Source organism: Camarhynchus parvulus, chromosome 17 (assembly GCF_901933205.1).
Source record: "Camarhynchus parvulus chromosome 17, STF_HiC, whole genome shotgun sequence".
In the NCBI taxonomy this organism is placed as follows: domain Eukaryota; kingdom Metazoa; phylum Chordata; class Aves; order Passeriformes; family Thraupidae; genus Camarhynchus; species Camarhynchus parvulus.
This window is the reverse complement of record NC_044587.1, coordinates 9,936,123-9,958,748: the sequence shown is the minus strand read 5'-3', so window position 1 is coordinate 9,958,748 and position 22,626 is coordinate 9,936,123. Positions and strand designations below refer to the sequence as shown.

At 44.6% G+C, this 22,626-nt stretch overlaps 1 protein-coding gene across 1 annotated transcript in view; it reads left to right on the top strand.

Moving 5' to 3' along the window:
- Nucleotides 1–22,626, top strand: part of PNPLA7 (patatin like phospholipase domain containing 7) — a 134,812-nt gene that overhangs the window by 17,379 nt on the left and 94,807 nt on the right. Inside the window, 8 exon segments of the mRNA XM_030961550.1 lie at nt 761–841; nt 1,360–1,412; nt 1,414–1,499; nt 2,421–2,513; nt 8,977–9,077; nt 11,325–11,471; nt 16,346–16,423; nt 17,239–17,444. Of these exon segments, the coding sequence (XP_030817410.1) occupies nt 761–841; nt 1,360–1,412; nt 1,414–1,499; nt 2,421–2,513; nt 8,977–9,077; nt 11,325–11,471; nt 16,346–16,423; nt 17,239–17,444 (845 nt within the window).

The window sequence follows — 22,626 nt, the reverse complement described above, 5'->3', positions numbered from 1 at the left end:
TGCTTTGCAGGGGCTCAGACAGCTCTCCAGGGAGCATCTCCTGCAGGTGGGAGGTGGTGCAGGGTTCAGGTGAAGGATTTCCAGGGCTGGTGCCTTGTCCCACAGGTGTAGCAGCCACAGGATGACCCCACGAGTCACTCTGAGCTGTCCTTTTGCTTTGCCATCACTTCTGAATCTGTTTGTCCTTGCAAACTGTTCTGGTCTCTGGATGATTTATGAGCAACACATGAACCTCCTCATACTGCTGGTTGAAGGAGAACAGATCATTAACACCAAATTAATTTGCTCTGTGAGAGCTGATAAAAAAGAGGGGATGGCTCAGGAGTGGGAATTAGCTGGCAGGGCAGAGGAAGGTGCCACTGATTCCAGTGTTAGCTTTGAGTGCTTGTGAGACAGTGGGACAGCTTCTCTACGGGGAGAGCTGAAATAATTTTTTAATGAAGAGGAAAATTGGGCACAAATACTTCTATTTCAAGGCACTTTTACTACTGATGTTTATAGGAAACAAAAAGCATTTGTTGTTTGGGACTCAGACTTTGGATTCTCGTGCCATCAAATGATTGTGAAGTCATTGGTAAATCATTTGAATCTGTCTCTGTCTCAGTTTATCAGTTGCTAAAAAGGAATTTCAGCTTAGGGTACAGTCTGTATTTTATAGAGTGCTTTCAGGTACCCTGGTGCATGATTGTGTCTAAATGCCAGAACGAGTGTGGGAGAATGCTAAATCCATTGCTGCTGCCTCTTTGTTCCCTGCTTGCAGATCATCATGGTGAGGCTGCAGAGGGTGACATTCCTGGCCTTGCACAACTACCTGGGGCTGACCACGGAGCTCTTCAGCTGTGTGAGTTTGGGAGGCAGGCCCTCTGCTCTCCTGGCAGGGCACACAGAGCTTTTCCTTCTTCCAGAAGGTCATAAAGCAAATGCTACATACTAATTTCATAATGACAGTGCTTGAGGACTGAGGCACTTGTATAACCAGCCCATAAAACCCAGCCTACACTGATGCCTGGGGAATCGGTGGGGAGGCTTCAACTTCCCAAGTGCATCATTCCATGCTGATGAGTGTGCTCTGCTGGTGCTTCAGCACTTCTGGTGTTTGCTGATGATGTCACCTCTGCCTGAGCAGTGGGGAAAATGCTGCGCCCGTGGTGGCAGAGGGGCAGGGAATGATCAGTGTCAAGCTGGGAGTCCCCAGGCCCTGCTGGGAGGGAGCTGCAGATCCCAGGGCAAGCCACCCTTGGGGATTTGGGGCTGATGAGCACAAGCTGAGCAGTTCCTGGGGGTCTGTGCAGGCTCCAGGGTGTGGAACATGTGTCAGGGATGGGGTGGTTGATGTTTGCTTGTCCCCCCTGCTCCCAGCAGGGCCAGGGCACCCCTCTGATCTCCGTGAGCAGCGTCAGCGCTGGAGCCAGCAAGGTCGGGGAAGAGACAAACACCCAGTGCTTTGGAGGAGGAGCGTGGAGAGAAGCTTGAAAAGTCTGGGGAAGCCCTGGAAATGGGTAATGCTTCTGGAAACATGGAGGAACTGTCCTCTGGCATCTTCTTAAATCTTTGTACTACTCACAGAATCCCAGCCTGTGCTGTCCCCTTGGGTCTGCTCACACCCTGGTCATCCCCTTCAGTCCTGGCATGGATACCCACACTGGTTTGGGTTGGAAAGGACCTCAAAGCCCATCCAGTGCCACCCCTGCCATGGCAGGGATACTGTCCCAGGCTGCTCCAAGCCCTGTCCTGCCTGGCCTGGGACACTGCCAGGGATCCAGGGGCAGCCACAGCTGCTCTGGGCACCCTGTGCCAGGGCCTCACTCCCCTTAACAGGAAAGAATTTCCTCCCCAAACCCAGTCTAACCCTGCCCTCCTTCAGCTTGAGGCCATTCCCCTGTGTCCTTTCACTACATTTGGTCCACTGTTGATATCACTGCTATTCGGAGGATTTTTATTTTATCAGGATAGTTAAGGATTGTCTTAGATTCATTTCAGGTTTGAAGCCTTTGGATAGTTCTTAGCTTCAATGGGGAAATATTACTGTGCTCTTAATGATATTGAGGGATGAAGGAAAGGGAAAAAATAAGTGACTCCTCATTTTGAGTGCAGAGAGGGAGTTGGGAAAATTCAGCACTCTAGACATCGGCAGAAGAATCGCTGGATATGTGTCTTTTCAGCCTAAAGACTCAGTACTTAAGATAAAGCCAGGAAATAGATGGAGTTGAATTTTGCCTCTGCAGATGGAAAAAAATGCATTAAATCAAAACCAGGAAAAAGGTTTAATTTAATTTAATAATAAATTTAATATTTGATGTCTGTGTTTCAGAATCTTTAAGTCAGCCTTTAATAGTGGGTAGTTAAATGTTCTTATTGTTAGTGAAACTTGCTTTATTAGGGGATACCTTGTATTTACAGCATTTACTTTTACATTTCAGACATGTTGAGGATTTCTGGTGCAGAAAACTCTGAGCATGTTTTCAGAAGAAGCCTTTCATCACCTCCCTATGCAGGCTCTACAGAGGCTTCTAGTAAGTAGTGCTTGGCAAAATTGTGGGGAATATGTAATTTATCTAATCATGGGGGAAACCACATGATCTCTGGAGTGCTGGGTTAGACAATTTTCCTGTTTATGGTGGATAATCATCTTGCAGTCCTGTTCATGGCAGATAATCATCTTGCAGTGGTGCTGCTTCCTAACTCATTGGTCAAAAAATTATTTAGGATCAAATGGACTATTATCCCAGAGATAATATTATCCCAGAGAGTATTCCCTTGCTGTCATTATCAGCAATGGGGAACATCATTTGGCTACCAAGACCTGCAAATGAGGAGCTTTATTAATTGATATTACTGAAACAAACTGAATTATGATGATAGGCCATCATCTTTCACATAAAAGATGACACACGTTTCTTGCTTGGCTGATTGTCCCAAAAAGCACATTACATTGCTTTGCTGCTTTTAGAGGAATGTTCTTTAGAGAGGATAATAAAGGTGATGGATCATGGGATGCTCTGAGGAGACATTTATGAGGTTGAGCTGCTTTGATGCTGCAATGTCATTTTGGGGAACTTCAGTTACTCCACTGTAGACATTTTCCTCTGGGCCTGGTGTTTAGGGCAGCTTTGTGCTTCACAGTGGAAAAACTGGAGTTCTTGTGGGAATCACAGAGCACAGGCATCTGTCTCTGTTAGATGAGTAATAAATTAACCTCTGTCAGGCAATCCAAGCTCATGCTCAGGTACTGTTAATAGAGAAATGTTTAATCAGTGGAATAAAGGTGCCCTGGTGACTTTAGAAGATGCTTTTATTGCTCACCTTGGCTATTAAATGACTTAGGAACATACTGTGAGGGTTGAAGGGTTTGGAGACAAGGAAGAAAGAGGGAGCCAGGCTGAGGGAGCCCTGAGAGCTTTCCCCAGGGTGAGGTTTGTGTCACTTGTTGCTGCCACACAAAGCTGCTGGTGTGCACAGAGGAGAGCAGTGGGAAATTCCTTCAGTTTTAACACTGGAGAGCTGATTTGTTTCCTCTGCAATTCCTGCTGGGCAAATGTAAAGGGTCCCACTTCGATTTTTCATGGTTTCCATGTTACTGTCCAGAGGGGTGGATGTGATGCAGAAATGGGATTTTGGCTGGGGTGAGTAGATCATCTTTCTAAACCAGGGAGACAAATTAAGAGAAAATACTGACTGACCCACACAAGGCTTGGCTTGATCTTCACGTGTGTGAGGTTGTTTTACACTAGGTATTACAAAATGCACCAGCAGACTTGATTCAGTGGTAAATTAATTAATTAATTAATTAATTAATTGCCCTGAACACAGCCCCTTCCCCAGGTAAATGAGGCAGTTCAGTGAGCTCTGCCTGTGCAGCCCTGTGACATTTCAGGGACAGTCCTTTTGTGTTCTTAGGAGCTTTAATATGGAAGGATCCCTGCAAACTTCTCAGTGGGTATGTCCATTTGTCCTTCCTTTCTCCTTTTATGTGTCATAGAAATTATGCCAAGGTACACAGAGCTTAGCAGATAGAACTAATTTTTACTGGCAGAAGGAGCATATCTAATTGGGTAATTATGATTTGCCTCAGTTAACAGAGCTGATTTTTTCTCACTGTTTAGCTTGCACAGAAAGTGTCTTGATGTCTGCAATGAAAAGATCAAGATATTACTTCAGATTCTATTCCACTGCTTACTGTGTGTTCAGACTCCATGGAATATTGATCATGTTTATTATTAATTCAGAGAGGAGAAAATTGTCAGAGTCATAGAAGTGCTGTTATCTCAACATCTTCTTGATTTGCTTGTTGTTAGAATTAATAAACACTGCTAAAAATTGGTTTGGGAGAAAACACTTCTGCCTCAGTTGCTCCTGGGGCTGGCTGTAATCTGTTTTTTTTTTGTGTAATTATCTAGCTTGAAGCATATCAGATGAGGGAATGAGATTCTGCCAGCTCAGGCTACTCTGCTTTATAAGTGTACTAATTTTGGGTGGAGAAAGATAGAACTAATTCCTGGAAGCATCTGGGCTGGGGGACAGGGGAATTAGAAAGCAGAAATAAAACAGCAGGTCCTTTGGGATGTAACAACTTCACCCCTTCATTGTCCCAGGAAATAAGTCTTCCTAAGTCTATTTTTAAGTTAAACAGAAGTGTCTTTTATTGTTTTGGTGTTTTTCCCCAAAGAATTGGAGCTGTTCCCCCAGAGCCCTGACGTGTGGCACTGGCACAAGGTGGCAGGGAAGGCACCTTCTCTGCACCACCCAACCTGGCCTTGAATGTTTTTGTGTCCTTGTTTTTTAATTCTCAGGTGTTTCAGTAGATGTTAGTGGCTGTCAAGTCATTTTATTGCACAGCTTAAAATTCTGTGGAGATTCCCTTGGTGAGCGATGGGAAACCACTGCTGCAACTTTTAATGTATTTTCTTCCCCTGACTCATGAAATGGATTATTTGGATTTGTCAGACCATGCTCTGTTTGTGAGAGGTCCTTTACAGCAAGGAATTAAAACCTTGTATCAGCTGTAGGTTTCCAGTCATTATTTAGAAATCTGTTTTTATTTTCGTGGTGTGCTTATTACAAATAGTGACCTGGAAGTCAAGAGCACAAACCCCCTCTTGAATTAGAAACCTGCACCTTAAAATGTGGAATGAAAGTGTTGCTCACTGTGACGTTGACAGGCATTTTATCTTTTCCTCCATGTTTGTGTAGAGGGTTGTTAAAGTTTTAGTTCCATCAAGCTGGCAGCAGCCCAGTTTGTGAAGTCTCTCATTCCTTCCCTTTCACAAGGCAGGAATGCTGCCAGGGACTGTGGCAGTTGCCATTGTGTGGTGTTGTGAGGTCCCCAGGACGAGGTGAGAGATGAGAATTTGACTCCAAGTTCTCAGAAGGCTGATTTATTATTATATTATATATTATATTATACATTATATATCATGTTCTATGTATGATGTTATATATCATGTTAGATTATATAATATATAATATATAATATATACATATTATATATTATATAATATATATTATATATTATATAATATATATTATATATATAAACTATATATATTATAGAAATATAAAAAAAAAGAAAAAAAAAAGGATACATCAGAAGGCTTAACAAGAATGATAATGAAAGCTTGTGACTAACTCAGAGAATCTGACACAACTGGCTGTGATTGGTCATGAATTAAAAACAATTCACATGGAACCAATCAAAGATGCACTTGTTGGTAAATGATCTCCAGACCACATTCCCAAGCAATCAGATAATTATTGTTTTCATTCTTTTCTGAGGCCTCTCAGCTTCCCAGGAGAAGATCCTGGGCAAAGAGGATTTTTCAGAAGGTACCCTGATGACACCGTTGTTTGTGCAGTGCCCATCCCTGCAGTGTGGGGATCCTCAGGCAGGATCCATCCCTCCCCTTGCCTAGCACCTCCTGCTCTCCTGGCTGGGTGTGCAGCTCATCCTGCAGCATCTCCAGGAATCCCTGTGGGCATCAGGGAGGGTTCCTGCTTTGGGCAGACAGCAGTTCTCATCCTTAGATGCCTCCTCGTGCTCTTTTCCCTGGGTTTTTAGGGTGCTGGGCTGGGGAGGAGATGCTTTCCCTGCCTGTGGGGCCAGAACTTGAGTGTTTGGGTTGAAAATGCCCTTGGTGTGTTGGGGCTCAGGAGTTTGGCTCAGCCTGGGATTTGGGGGGGCAGGGCGATGGACAGGGAGTCAGAGCAGCTCATATGGAGCTGCTCTTTCTGCAATCCCAGTTTATTGTTTATAGCTGATTTAGGGTCTTTAATGCTGCAGTGTAGCATTCACATTCTCTGATAAAATCCATTCACCCAGGATTTTTCTCCTGGGAAGCTGAGAGGCCTCAGAGAACAGGAAAACAATTCTTATCTCATTTGCTTCTCCTGTGTTGTGCTCATGTGGAATGTGTTTGGAGATTGTTTACCCACAGGTGATTTTTCCATTGGATTCTGCTGGGAGTTGTTTTCACTCTTTGGCCAATCAGGGCCAAGCTGTGTCGGACTCTGGAGAGAGTCAGGAGTTTTCATTATTATCTTTCTGGCATTCTGTAGGTATCCTTTCTGTATTCTTTAGTATAGTGTAGTATTCTTGAATATAATATAGTATTATAATAAATTAGCCTTGTGAGAGCACAGAGTCAGATGCTTCATTCCTGCCTTAGTCTGGGGGGAATGAAAATACAATGCTGCAGTGTGCAGGAAATTCAGTTAATAGCACCAACAGCATTACTATTTGTTTTTACAACAGCATTATTATTTATTTTTATTTTATATCTTGTGGTGTTAGTTCTGCTGACAATCAACTTTGGGTCAACTTGTTGGGTTTCTTGTTTGGAGGCTGATCATTAAATGACTTTATTATGATCCCAGTGGCAGGTTTGATTGTTTATATTGGTAGATAGAAGAATTATGGTTAAGGTTGGAAAAAACCTTTAAGATCTTGAAGTCCAACTACCAGGCCAGCACCACCCTGGATTCACCACTAAACTATGTCCCCAGGTGTCACATCCACGTGTCCTTTGAACACTTCTAGGGCTGGTGGCTCCACCCCTGCCCTGGGCAGTTTGTGCCAGTATTTTACAACCCCTTCCATGAAAAGATTTTTCTAGTATGTAATCTAAACCTCTCCTGGCAGAACTCAAGGCCATTTCCTCAAGATGACATGGAAAGGGTACTCTGAGGTAGATGTGAATATTTGTGGCAGTGGGGTTCTTCCTTGGCCTGGCTGGGGTGGGAGATGGGAGTCAAACCCTTCAGAAATAAAAACTGTGGGTTTGAAATTCAGTTTATGGAATTCAGCCCTTCATGGTAGGGTGGTATTGTCACATGGTCACAGATGACAATGGTGTAAATTCTGGTTCCAAAAGTCAACTTCCCAAAGCTTGGGGTAATCCTGGGCAAATTCAAGTGTGTGTCTCTTGGGAGGGACAAGTGGGGAAAGAATTCAGAATTAAAAATTTGAATTTATTAGGTGACAGAATTTACCACACAGGAGAGAGAATTGCTTTTCCAAAGGGCCCAGCTTATTCCTGAGCAGCAATTTGTATTTATAAAAACAGAAGTGTAAGAACAATGTAGTGACTGAAGGTAAAAGGTATAAGGAAGAAAATGTAAACTTTTCTGAATAGTCTACTTTGGAGATATATTAGGCATAGAAATAAGGTTGAAATTATTATAGTTTTATTTGTTAAAGGAAACTGCAATTTCTGCATGATTCTTAAACTCATCTGTAAATCTTCATGCTGTGGGAATGCTGTTCAAGGTTTTCAAATAGGAGGAGTTTCCCAGTTATGTTTTCATTATTGATTAGCTCAGAGAAGTTCCTGGAAGGTGCATGGGACAGCCAAGGACCTAATGTAATTAAGATGTATTAAAATTGGGAAGTAAGGAATGGAAGTAGCATTGACTTCAAATTCATGAATTAAATAAGTGAGAACTGTAAGGGAATTTCTTATGTAACTTTCAGCACCACAATTTGGACAAGTTGTAGAAAAGATTAGGAATTATTGGGGGTAAAATGCTTTGTGTGGAGAGACTTTTAAGTTTCTGATCATAATTTTCTCGTTATGAAATTGCAATTTATTGTGTGCAAAAAATTTCTTTAGTTTGGTGAAGAAGATATTACTAAGAATAATTTTCTGGAAACAGTGAGGAAAATTTGGTGGATTTGCCTTTTCCTGGCAATAACAACAACAAACATCATCATCATCATCATCATTATTATTATTAATTTTATTTGTGTTTTAATTATTTTTATTATTGTAATAATTGTCTGATATTCTTCCTGTGTCCCTCCCCTTGATCAGAGCCTGATTTTAGGGCATAAAATATGACCTGGATTGATAAAGGAAGGACAGCTACATCCTGGCACTGTGACTTCCAAGGATGTGGAACTGAATAGAAAATATGCTTGATTTTTCCAAAAAGGCTTTTAAAATAAATAAGATTTCTTCAGCAGATCCCACCTTTTGTACAAACCCACCAACATCTAGATGGGCAACAGATGAGCTCAGAGGGTGAGCTGCTCTCACAAATGAGGAAATTGGCCCCTGAAACTTAATGTTAACCCTGTGAAGGATTTCAAGGACTTGTAGAGTATTGAAAATAAGATGCAGCAGCTGAAATGAACCATCAGCAGTATCACCTCAGCAGTTTTGCAGAAAACCATAAAAAACCCCTCAAAGTTTGAAGTTATCAGGAGTTCCCTCTCTCCAGTGCTCTGCCAATTCTCATGGACAAAAAGCCCCACACCAAACCTCCAAATAATAACTGTGCCCTCTACAAAGTGGGTGTGGGAGTTCTGGGATGTGTTGTATACCTGAGTTCCATGGGAGGATTTCGAGTTCCAGGTCAGAAGGAGCTGGGAAATAACAGGCACATGAAGGTGCCAATTTGCTCCCTTGCTGTGCTAGCTGCTTTTTGTGAGAAGCTGCAGTGCAGGAGGTGCTCACAGCAGGATTTTTGTGTTGCTTGCAGACAATTCCAGCGGTGCCAAGTCTGACATGGACATGGCCTACGAGAGGGCCCGGGTGCACCTGGCCCCCGAGGATGCCGCCGGCAGCCCCGGCGTGGCCAAGGTGGGTCTGCTCCTCCCAGGGCCCAGCCTGATTCCTGGGTCAATATCTGCTTTGTGCCATTGGTCAAAAAATTTTACAAGTAAGTTGTTGTTCTGGTTCCTCTGAGTGCCGCTGAGGGAACCCCGGCCAGGCCCGACATGGTGAACAGCAGTGGGGCAGCCCTGGGCAGCCCGCCCGGGGTCAGAAGGCACCGGGCAGCCGGCTGATCCCCAGGGGTGTGACCGTGTTCACAGGGGTCTCAGGTTGAGGGAAGAGACGAGGATCTCACTCCATGTTTCAGAAGCTTGATTTATTATTTTATGATATATATTCTATTAAAACTATACTAAAAAGAATAGAAGAAAGGATTTCATCAGAAGGCTAGCTAAGAATAGAAAAGGAAAGAATGATAACAAAAGCTTGTGTCTCAGACAGAGTCCGAGCCAGCTGACTGTGATTGGCCATTAATTAGAAACAACCACGTAAGACCAATCACAGATGCACCTGTTGCATTCCACAGCAGCAGATAATCATTGTTTACATTTTGTTCTTTACATTTTGTTCCTGAGGCCTCTCAGCTTCTCAGGAGAAAAAATCCTAAGGAAAGGATTTTTCAGAAAATATCATGGGTACACCAGGGGTACAGAGGGCAGCCAGGCTGATCGCCTGCAGCAGAGGAGACCCTGGAACAACAACAGAAGTTGAAGGGGCCGACTCTTAGCAGGGGTCAATCCAAAGTTTTATTCAGGAGCTCCAGGGAGCCTCTACAACGTCAGGGGGCTTCCTGCTGAGAGCCCCAGGGAAAGGTGCCAAGGTTACATTTAAAGGGAGGTGGAAACCTAAAGTAGATAACATTGTACTGACCAATAAGAAAAATTAAGGTGTGGATACTGGGAAGTGGACATTTAGGACAGGATATGGAGAAACACTTGAGGGGCTGACCCCTGGCCTTTGGCTGATCGCTCCATGTCCTGGACTGAAAGTTGTAGATGGAGGGGATGGGATGCTGAGTGATTGACAGAGAGCCAGGGTGGGGATTTGGGGATGATCTCAGCAAAGGAAAGGAATTATGCAGGTAGAGGGAGGGGATACAATTTGGGGTAAACCATTTGGGGAAAATGAGGAGATACAAAGACAAAACCATTATAAAAGATAAAAACACACTACAACAAGTTGTAACATTAAATTCCTGGTCTGCTGCCTGGGATGTGAGCTGCTGGCATCTTCCCATTGTCATAACTACGTAATGAGACTGATGCTGGAAAATACAACAGCTCAAGACATATTCCCAGCAGTCCTGTCCTGTTGGTGATTTGTACATAGCCCCCAGCTGGTGATACTTCCTGCCCTGCCCTTCCTCACCTCCTCCTGCTTGCAGTCATGTAAAGGTTTTCTTCCTGCCTGCAAAACGCTGCCCTTGTGGCTCTCTGTGAGTTGGGATATTTGCATTTATTGGTTTGGGTTGGAAGGGACCTCTGAAGCCCAGCTGGTCTAATCCCCTGCCATGGCCAGGGACACCTTCTCTACACCACCCAACCTGGCCTTGAATGTTTTTGTGTTATTGTTTTTTAACTTATGGGTGTTTCAGTAGATGTTAATGGCCATCAAGTCATTTTATTGCACAGCTTAAAATTCTGTGGAGATTCCCTTGGTGAGCAATGGGAAACCACTGCTGCAACTTTTAATGTATTTTCTTCCCCTGACTCATGAAAAGGATTATTTGGATTTGTCAGACCATGCTCTGTTTGGTCCTTTACAGCAAGGAATTAAAACCTTGTATCAGCTGTAGGTTTCCAGTCATTATTTAGAAATCTGTTTTTATTTTCGTGGTCTGCTTATTACAAATAGTGACCTGGAAGTCAAGAGCACAAACCCCCTCTTGAATTAGAAACCTGCACCTTAAAATGTGGAATGAAAGTGTTGCTCACTGTGACGTTGACAGGCATTTTATCTTTTCCTCCATGTTTGTGTAGAGGGTTGTTAAAGTTTTAGTTCCATCAAGCTGGCAGCAGCCCAGTTTGTGAAGTCTCTCATTCCTTCCCTTTCACAAGCTGTGATGAGTAACTTTGTTTGATTCAAGTGTCAGGCTGTGCAGAAAAATGCAGGGATAATGAAGTTAGGAAGCTTTTCTTTTTTGGAAACCTAGATTTCTTTCTTTTTCAGACCACCAGTTGTGGTTGGTAGAGAATGCAGAGGATAAAGGCCAGTTTTGGTAGGTGCCAGTTTTGATGTTTAACCTGATCCTTGATGTGTTCCTTCTCTTTGCAGTCGATATTGAAGAAGACAGTGACAGTGACAGAAACTCCTTCAGCAGTTTTCCATTACAGTGCTGTGCAGGACTCCTGTAACAGCAAACACATTGATGCCATCGTGGAAGCAGCAAAGAAAGACTTCTCAGCCCTGATGAAACTTGATGTGAGTTATTGCAAGGGGAACTGGCCTTGCTTCTGCTTTTCATTTCCTTCTGCCAGGAACTGAAAAGTGGATTTGTCCCCTCTGTGTGCTGGATGGAGATGGGCTGGATGTTTTACTCAACAGCCTGTTGAAGTCATTAGAGGGGTTGAAATAAATTTGAATTATTCTGCCATTTCAACAGACCAGGCTGGAATGCAGAGGATGAATCTCCCCTCTCTGTGTGCAGTTAGCCCTGCAAGCAGCACATGTGCAATTCCTGCCCCTCATGACTGTGGGAAGTTATCTAAAGGTCCAGGTGATTGCTGAACCCATGAATCCTGGTGGCACTGCATCCCAGGGAGTTGTTTGGGTTTGGAATTGTCCCTGTGCTTTCCCAGGGGCACTGGCAGCATCTCCCAGCTGGGTCCTGTGCCCATGGCAGGGGCTGCGCCTGATCCCTGCTGAGCTCAGCCCCTTGGTTGTCACGACCCAGGACATCCCTCTGTCTGTCCTGAGCAGCCAGGACCCTGCCAGGGGGCTCAGAGACCCTGGCACAGAGCCCAAAACACCTGTGGGTTTGATTGTGACCCGTGGAGCAAATTACCAACCTTATATGAAGATCTGCAAGCCATGACAAATTAAGTAGAGTGATAGTGAATTTATCACGGGGTGAAAAAGTAGATTTTGGGGTTTTTAGAATGGGGGTTCAGGGGGCAAGATGGAGGGAACTGGGCGTGCCCAGCCTTTCTCCTTCTTCTTCTTGGCCTCCATCTTCTGCTGTGATGTTGGCACTTTTGGATTGATTTAGAGTAGAAGCTCACTGTCTAACACAGGTGATGGGTATTGGAAAGTAATTGTAAACATTGTACATGTAGTTTTTAGTATAAAAAGATAACACTGCCCCAGGGGCAGGCAGAGTGCCTCTGACTGTCTTGCTGAGTGGATCTCTGCAGGACAGGAGAAAGAATTTTATAGATAAGGAACAATAAACAACCTTGAGACTGAGAAATGAAGAGCTCTGACTCCTTCTTCAAGTGCCAGGCTGGGAAAAAGAGACTTTTTAACTCTTCTTGGGGTCACTCTGACAAGCTAGAGGCCCAGACACTTGGTGGTATAAGAAGGATTGAAAATTGTTTTCATCATTCCAGCTGCATTTCATTACAGAGGTGTGTCTGTTCATGTGCATAATCAGACAGTTTGGGAAAGCTCAGCATCTGTCTCAGTCAGCCACAGACATCCCTGGTTTGCTCCAGCCTGTTCTGCAATAATTCCAGTCTGCTGCTGCTGCCAGGGGCTGGGCACAGCTGCTGCACCTCCCGCTGCCTTCAGAGCTGTCAGCAAACAGCACCAGCTAGAATTGAAAAAATTTTACTTTTAGATTTTAGCATTCCTTCCTGACTTCCAAAATTATTCCCCCTGAAGCTTCAAAATCCCTGTCAGGGTCTTGCAGCTCCCAGTTGTGAGGCTGGAGGTGTCTGTTCCACATCCTCACTGGTCTGAGATCTCTCAGGCTGCAAGAGCCTTACCTGTCTCATTATGTTCATTTTCAGGTTTTTTCAGGCATTTATATCCTCATGAAAGGCTGCAGACTATTTTAGAATAAATTATTGTTGCAGAAGGAGTAAAGTACGACTTCATCTGTTCTGTTCTTGATCCAACTACCAGATCATAAGCAAAAATGCCAAGATTACTGAAGCTCCTGATTACAGCACTTTTCTTTTAGTCTAGAATAAATTTCTCAGTAATTACCAAGTAGCAATTCAGAGATAAAGTTGATTTCAACAGTGTCCTTAAAATGCAGCTCCTAATAGGCAGAGTTTGTAACATAAAGATCTTAATTCTGGTGAAATAAAGTAGGATTTTCAAGCACCTTAGTTTTTCACAAGCAAATTAGAAGCTGGTGGGATGTGGCCAAATGTCAGAAATTGAAAGCTCAATTTTTTTTCCATGTAGTAATAGAAAAGTTGATTCTTCTACAGGCAATGCAAGAATCATCTTAAATAATCTGTGTACAAAGTATTTGTGTTCAATGCTGCTCTGCTTACATGAAAGAAAATGAATTCTTGTAAGGTCTTCTCTTAAAAAATGAGATGGAAGCATTTTAAATTGTCATTTTTCAGAGCAGCCAATCAGAGTGAATAAAATTGAGATGTTTTGATGACAGATGGTAGCTTTGGGGTTTTTTTGGTTGTGTTGTTGGGTTTTTTTTATATGACAGAGAAAGAGGATAAATGTCTCTAGAAAGAGAGGCATTATTTCAAATAGCCTTTAGGTATCTGACTTCAGAATTAAAATTTTCTTTTTTTTCTTTTGTTTTAAGTAACTTAAATTCCTTGGATCTCTGTCATGAATGGTTTTCAATCTCCTACAGTTTTTGTGTGTTTTCAGCTTTATCTATGATGAGGAGGGATAAGCAGTGTTGCAGGGCATCTCTTCTTTGTGAGTTACAAGGGAATTTCCTTTGACAAAAATATTATTTGTCCCACTTAATTATTGCTGTATTTTAATTGTTTATAACTGGTTTGTGTTTTCACTTCCTACCGTAAACCCCTGCTAATTTGTTACTCAGCAATCACCTCTGTTGCTTCTTCAATTTGCTTTTGTAACCAACTTTGTTGAGTCTCCTGCTGCAATCATTTATCACAGTCCTGCAAAGGAAGAAACTTGCTGAGAAATGGAGCTCTTTGGGGTAATTATTTCCCTTCTTTTCCCTAAAAGCTCCTGGCTGGGGGGCTCAGTGCAGGTTTTAGCCTAAACCCTGTAGCTGTGCAGTGCTGAATTTGGGTTTGCTGGTCTCACCCATTAGAGAGAGACAGGATGGATTTCATTTGTCATTTCTTTTCTGGCTTCGTGGGGCAGTGATTGCCCAGCAAAGGAGGATTCCAAGGTCTGCCTGAGGTCACTCAGTCCCTCCCATGCCTGAGGCACAATCAGATACTGCTAAGTCATTTCTGGCAGGTTTTTGGCTGAGCTGCTCTTAAAGATCTCCAATGCTGAGGCTCTCACAGCTCTGAGTACAATCTATCCCAGTACTTAAGTAGTCTTAGACATGCAGAAAATCTTGGCAGCAATTTTTTTTTGAGCTGATGCAGCCTGAAAATGCTCTTGATAAGTAGAGCTCATGGGGGAGCCTGAATTCCCCTGCTGAGAGGCACTTTCAGAGTTACAACTTTGGCTTTGAGAATAGATAATGCTATACAACCATAAATGTCTAAATATAGAAAAAACATTATAGAAATTAGTCGAGTTGCTATTGCTGAACTGAAATATTTTGACAGGTGCTTGTCAGGTTCTCTGCATTGGATATGTTCCCATGAAACAGATTGGCTTTAATAAAACTATTTTTGATGAAAATATGTTCTTTTTATCAGCAGTAGGTGTAAAGAATAATTGTGATTATTTCACTTGCACTGTTTCTTTTCACCCCAAAATAGAAAAATTCCAGCCTGGCAGAACAATTACACTGGTGGAGTGTTTACATCTCTGCTGTGCTGGTTTCCTGCTGGAATGGAGTTGATGACTGGGGTCACATTGTGCTCTGCTCTTATGCTCAATTGGTTCTTCTGTGAGTGCAGCTTTTAGTGCTTCTGCCTCTGAGGCAGAGCCAAGCACTCAGGGAGCCTGTGGGAGCCAGGACTGAGCTGCCTCTCTCCAGCCTGACCTGGGCACTCATAACTGAGCCTTGTTTTCTGCCCCAGCCCCTTCAGGGTGCTGATAAAATGTTGAATTTCTGAAGATTTATAAGAAGGCTGGAGAGGGACTGAGGGCATGGAGTGACAGGACAAGGAGGAATGGCTTTAAGCTGAAGGAGGGCAGGCTGACATTAAATATTAGGAAGGAATTCTTTGAAGCATGGTGAGACCCTGGCACAGGGTGCCCAGAGCAGCTGTGGCTGCCCCTGGATCCCTGGAAATGTCCCAGGCCAGGCTGGACATTGGGGGTTGGAGCAGCCTGGGGCAGTGGAAAGTGTCCCTGCCTGGACTGGATGAGCTTTAAGGTCTCTTTGAAACCAAACCAGTCTGTGACTGTGTGATTTGCTGGTTTGAGTGGAAGTTATGCCAAAGCAAAGGTGGCCTGAAGCATTAGGGTTTGATCCTGACTACACACAGGACCCCAAATTGTGTGGGCAATTCTTTGAGATGGAAAGAAAACTCTCTCCTGTTTGGGTGTCTGTTATGCACTCAGGATTGTAATATTGAAAGCAATGTTTGGAAATTTTACGCTCAGCCAGCTCATCTCCTTGACATTGCAAGGGATTGGGGTCCGGACTGAGGGTGGCTTTTGGGAAGATCCTTTCCTCACATGTGCTTTTCAGCTGGGAGAGAAATTCCCACTTTTGTGTGCCTGAGTCCGGGAGTTGATGAGCTTGGGGGAGCTTTTGTTGGACAGTGTGTGTGAAAATGTGCTCTGCAGGTAGAGCACAGCTGAGCTGTGTGCCCAGGGCTGGCCTGGGACAGAGCCAGTGCTGGATTATCCTGTGCTGGTACTCCATGATACAGAGAATCTCCTCTAGCTTCACCTTCCTTTGAAAGTAACTTGATGTTTCATGGTTTTCATGCCAGCTGATACAGATCTCTTTTCATTAAAGACCCTTAAAGAGTCTGGGGGGGAAACTGATGAATAGAAAATCCTTAAGAATCCAAGTGTGATCAATTCAAATGGATCAATTAAATCACACCTTAATGAATCAATTAAATCATACCTTTTTTTCTCTTCTGGAAGAAATATTGGGTGGGTAGAGAATTGTAAAAATAGATGTCATATTTTAAAGAGATTCAAGTACTTGTACGTGGTCTTAACTGTTATTCTTACTTTGTTTGGGTAGTTCCTCACATTCTGGGACCTTTACCTGTGCACAGAGCAGTAAATTGTACCTCCACCCCTTTCTTCTCCAGAATCCTGCCTTGCTGAATGGCAAAGTGACACTGCACCAGGTCACTGCTGGCACTGTGCTGTCCAGGCAGGGAGATCAGGTGAGTCTGGCTCACTCTGTGCTCCCTCTGTGTTTATACACATCCATGGCAATAAAACACTCCCACCTGTCCCCTCCCAAGCCACCTCTTCTGGAGGTGAAGCCCCCCAGCTCTGGGCCTTCCCGCTCACAGGACTGGGCTGCAGCACAGCCAGGGTGGGACTCTGGGTGTTGTCAGCTCTGATGGATCTCATGGGAAGCTGTGGGGTCATCCTTCATCCTTCCTCAGAGCTGTGGGGACTGGGAAGCCTTCTCTCACACCTGCACTTTGGGCTTTTATGATGCCACTCAGTGGCAGTAAAGCCCTCATAGAAAACCAATCCAGCATTATTTGTTGTTAGCAGAGTGTGTTTAGGATATAACAAGCTTCATTTATAATAATCCTGTGTAAATAGAGGAGCTTAAGCAAAGCAGATGATGGGCAGCTCCAGTTGCACTGCTGGGCTCTGCTCTGCTGACCTGCCATGCCCCTCATCCTGCAGCTGTGATTCCCCACTATCTCCTCCTCTCCCAGTTCTGTTGTTATTCCTTGATATCTCAAGATGCAGCCTTCATTCTTCATAACCACCCAAAGAGAAATGCATTTTTCAATATTGTGCCTGCTTAGTTTTAAATATTCATACCCTGCTTTTAATAATTCACTATTGTATCTTATTTTACCACCTAATTGTTCAAAAGCTATGGGGGAGCTTTCTGGGAAACAGATTGGTCATGATAGCTCTGTCACTGGGATAATTGCTTTTCAAATCTGGGGGGGGGGATTTTTATTGAGCTCTTTTTTTATTTTGTTTTATTTTTCTCTCCCGTTTGCTCCAGGATGTCAATGTTTGCTTTGTGGTCTCTGGGATGCTCCATGTGTACCAGAGGAAGATTGACTCTGAAGAGGACACCTGCCTCTTCATCACCCACCCTGGGGAGCTGGTGGGCCAGCTCGCTGTGCTCACTGGGGAGCCCCTCATCTTCACCATCAAGGCCAACAGAGACTGCAGCTTCCTCTCCATCTCCAAGTCCCATTTCTATGAGTGAGTTCTGCCATTCAAACATACATGGATCTGGGGTTTTTAAAGTATTTTTTAGAATTTTTATTACTTTTTTGAACAAAGGACCAGCGGAGCGACTGTCCCCCTGTGCTGGGTGCTTATGGCGGGGGGGCACTCATCAAATCCTGGGGTTGATTTTGGACCACTCAGTGCAAGAAGGACATGGAGGGGCTGGAGCCCCAGGAGAGGCTGGGGGAGCTGGGAAGGGGCTCAGCCTGGAGCAAAGGAGGCTCAGGGGGCCCTTGTGGCTCTGCACAGCTCCTGCCAGGAGGGGACAGCCAGGGGATCGGGCTGTGCTCCAGGGAACAGGGACAGGAGCAGAGGGAATGACCAGGGGAGGTTCAAGTTGGATTTTTGGGAAAATTTATTCACTGGAAGAGTGGTTGGACATCTGAACAGGCTGCTCTGGCAGTGTGGAGTCACTGTCCCTGGAGGTGTTCAAAAAACCTGTGAACACCCAAGATGTGGCACTTTGTGATAAGGTTTAGTGGGCCTGGAGGTATTCAGTTAAAGCTTGGACCTGATGACCTTGGAGGTCTTTTCCCATGATTTTAATCCCAGTGTTGGATGTTTGTGCTGCTGCAGGTGCATCCCACAGCAAACCATGTTTTTATGGGGTGGGTTCAGGTGTGTGGGTGAGCTGTGGTCCCTCTGTCCAGGTGGTTTAACTCCAGCAAGGAGCAATTCAGGGAACATGACAATATTAAATGGCTTAGAAAAAATCTTTGTTCAAGGCCTATAGAGCACTTAACCCAGTGGGGTGGGAATTATGGCCCAAGTTTCATATACTTCATAATTCAAATAAAAAAGTCTGCCCAGAGCCTGCACTTTGCTTGGTTAATTGCTGCTTTGCCAGGCCCTTTGTCTTGGATTAATTATTCCTTTTTGCTGGAAAACCTCCCCAGTTCTGTTCCCAGACAGAGCCAGGGAATTGAGTGTGTTATGAGTGATTGTTGTGGGTGTAACTGTGGGGTTTTAATGCTCACTAATAGAACAGGTTAAAGAATAATTCCCCTGTGCAAGACAGGTTCCTTCCTGGAGCTTGGAAGTAGCACCTGCCTTGGGACTTAATGCTTAAAGGGGAATACAGGTAATTAAAAATGCAGTATGATGGCTGTGGTTAGCCTTGTTGCCAATAATAATGATTAATGCCCTTGATTTATTCTGTGATCTTGTCATTTAGACTTAGAATTAGTTCACACACATCATTTGTGTCTAATGCACGATTTCCTTTCCTAATCTCCTTTTCCAGCTTCTGGAACGTTCCATGAGTCCTGAGTTGCACAGAGCACTTCTGGAGAGTGGTTGTGTTTGTTGGCCCCTGTGATGTCCATCTCTGCACAACTTCTCCTTTCTAAACAATTGTTGTTGTTTGTATTCCTGACCAGCTCTACCCCAGCATCCTCATTGTGGGATTTTGGTTTTCCCACCCCAGGCAGAGGCTGTGTGGCTGTGGAGCTGAACCTGCTGTGCTCAGCAGGTGCTTGTTGATGAGCTGTGTTTTTCCCTGGCTCTGAGGTGGTTGTCAATTCTTTGGCCTAATTTCTGAGAGATGCTTCCCACTTGTGCCATTCCATGTGGTTCCAGGCTATTTCTCCTAAACAGCCACTTTTTCTCTCTGTCTTTTCCTGCTGTTGTTTTCCTGCTTGTTTCTGGCTTCAAATTTCATTATGTTGTCTCAGCCAGCCAGGCAGATTCCACCTATTCCTCTTTTTTTTTTTTTCCTTTTTTTTTTTTGCTACTCAGGGCTGGATTCTCTCTCATTTACTGAAGCTCATTTTCCTGAGATTTCTTTTCCCTCTCAAGGACTGAATTACCTCCTGTTAATTCCAGCTTACCTTTCTGCTCCCATTAACCCCTTACCAGTCAGAGATCAGGACCCATCAGTGTATCACCTCATCATTATTTTTGGGTCCTTTCCAAATCTTTCTTTTTCTCCTTTAAAGTCTATTATCTGTTCTCTCCATTTTACAAGCTCTGTGATATTCCAGCATTTCATCTTCACAATTTGTCCTGAAGCCCAGGCTTTGTGGCACTTCTGGGCCCATATTTAAAAGTGACATTGGAGAAGGGCTTTGAAAAGCATCAGATTTCTTCTATTGGTTCATTTTTGCTTTGAATTCCATGAGAAAGAAAAACTTGTTAATAAAATAGGATGTAGTTCTTTTTTGCCATTTTAATGTAAATTCTATGTTCATAGTTCCACAATGTTCAGCTTTCTCCTTTGCCTGGAATCTCAGAGGAGTTATTTTTGTCTTAATTTGTTCATTTTTCTCTTAGCTTACAGACTAGGTGAAATTTGACAAGAACTCCTGTTATTCTCCAAAATTTCATTCTTCTTTACCTGTCATATGTGTTTCCTCTTTTCCTCTCTGCTGCCCTTTAACACTCTGTGTTTTTTCTCAATAATTAATGAGAGGGTGAAGCAGAAAGTGGTCAGTGGCTGTCACGAGGCAAAGAGCGCAGCAATGGAAGGAGCTCGGGGTGGAGAATTGAGTGTTGGATTAAATCCTTCCCATGAAACTCCAGGGCAGGAGCCTTTTTTGTGCTGCTGGCTGTAGGTGCAGAGTGCAGGCCCAGGGCTGGCACAGGCTGGTGCTGTGCTGAATGCAGAGCTGATTCCATGGAATGTGCCTGCAGTGCTCTCAGTGTGCAGCTCCTGGAAAACAGGAATCAAGTTGTCACCAGGATCTCCTGGGGGAATAAATTCAGGATCTGTGCTACCAGTGGCTCTCTTACATTTTCTGCTTCTGTAAATTTCACACTTTGGAGGTTTAATCATATGCACTTGCCAGAGAAGCAGGAAAGCTTTGATTTTTATTTGGTCTTGCCAGCTAAGCTGAAAATCCCATCACAGCCACATCCCCAAGAATATCTGCAGAAGCTCCAGACTTTCACAGAAACTACTTAGCCCTTATTGTTACACTTGGTGAGCTTTCTAGTAAAGAATCCTCAAAGTCCCTTCAGAAACCTCTGTAGTGCAGAGCTTTGGATTTTAATTTTTCCAGTACCAGGCATGTGCCAAACAGAAGAGCAGGGATGTGAATGCCCACGTGAGAGGAAGGAAACTGGGCTGATAATGGGGGGAAAAAAACCTCTTTTCTCTTCTCCTGCATAAGGGTGGGTGTCACCTTCCGTGTTAATTCTCATGTAGAAGCTGCATGGAACTGAGGGACATGAGAGAACTCCAGGTGGAAATGAAAGAAGCCTGTTAGTTTGCATTTTGGATGCATTAAGTATTAAGAGATATATTATGAGGGAGGAAAAGAGTAAATGGCTTTTATTGATGACAGCAGACAGCCTGTGTGGGAAGAGACTTTGAGGGTTAAATAAGCATGTGGAGTAAAACCAATGAGCTAAACCATCCAGGATTTTTTAGGGGCTTTATTTAACTTTTGAATCTGCTGAGAAGGGGGGTAGGACTGGGTGTTTTCCATGTGTCTGTTGGTGTCTTGGTCAGGATGGTGGGATGGCATGGAAAAATCAGGGCCAGAGAAGAGAAAAGCTGTCCTGCTTTTTGGTAATGGTGTTTGCTGCTGGATCTTTAAGTGTTGTAAATGTAAGAGCCAGTGTTCAGTTTAATTTACCATGTAGACATTCAAGTGCAGGAAGGTGAGTGGGGTGAGTTCAACATTAAATAGGGATATGTGCCTGTGGATCTCTGTTCTTTCAATTCCAGGGCTTTTGACTGAAATTTTAGGCTTCATTATTGCAGAAGTAGTAACTGGAGCTCTGGGTGAGGAGAGCAGTACCCATGGGAAGCTCCCTGTGTGCTGCACTGTCCCACAGTCCCTGCAGCTCTGGGGCTCTGGCTGCAGCAGTGGCACCAGTGAGGAAGAGTCCTGGTGTTGGAGAGACTCCAGGGCAGGTTCTGAGCCCCATCCAGGCAGTGCAGAGCTCCTGGGGAGTCTGCTTTTGTTGTCACAGTCTTGGACTGTGGATCTCTGCTTGGGCTTTCTGTGATTCTGCAGGGCTGCAGTGGTCCACAGGAGCTGTAATCCAGTTAGGGAACAAGGAGTGGCAGTGCTCCTTCCACACCTTTCTCTCTCCCTCAGTTGTTTAGGGGTGAGGTTAGATACACAGCTGATGTGATTTGTGCTCAGAGAGAGCACAGAAAGGAGATTTTCTTACCAATCTGGCACCTTCCTTGTGAAGGGAACATGGATGCAGAAAACCCAACAAGGAACCTCAGGAGGTTTCAGGTGAAGGATGAAGTAGTCTTCAGTCTAAAAAGAAGGAGAAATTAGACATTCTTGGCATTCCTGCAGCTGGAGCAGCCCTGGAGAGGGAGCTGGGGGTGCTGGGGGTGAGAGCTGGAGCTGCCCCAGCCCTGAGCCCTGGGCTGAGCCAGCGTGGGCAGCAGGGCAGGGGGATTGTGCCCCTGTGCCCTGGGCTCAGGTGAGACCCCACCTGCAGAGCTGCCCCAGCCCTGGCCCAGCACAGGGAGGAGCTGGAGCTGCTGCAGAGATCCAGAGGAGGCTCCAGGGGGATCAGAGGATGGAGCAGCTCTGCTGGGAGGAGAGGCTGGCACAGCTGGGATTGTTCACCTGGACAGGAGAAGCTTTGGGGGGACCTCAGTGTGGCCTTGCAGGGCCTGGAGGGGCTGGCAAGAAACATGGAGAGACAATTTACAGAGGTCTGGAGTGCCAGGACCCAGGGAATGGCTTCCACTGCCAGAGTGCAGGGCTGGATGGGATATTGGGAATTGGGAATTGTTCCCTGTGAGGGTGGGCAGGCCCTGGCACAGGGTGCCCAGAGCAGCTGGGGCTGCCCCTGCATCCCTGGCAGTGCCCAAGGCCAGGCTGGACACTGGGGCTTGGAGGATCCTGCTTGTCCATGAGCAGGTTTCATGCAGCTCCCTCACCTTTCTGTGTGCACTTCTCATGCTGGGGCTGCAGACACAAATCGGCTTCTTTGTGAGATGTTCTGCCCTTGATTCTGCACAGGGAAGACAAGCTGCCCTACCAGGCAGAACAGCCTGATATGTGTGTGATCCATTCACCCCTGGGAGTGCTTCAGGAGGTATTTGAGTGCTCACTCCCACAGTGACAGGGTGAAGTAAGCCTCAGTCTAAAAAGAAGTAGAAATTAGACATTCCTGAGCAATTCCCAGGTGTCTGTGAGAGTGATTTTTGCTAGGCCTCACAGTCACTGTGGAGTCTGAG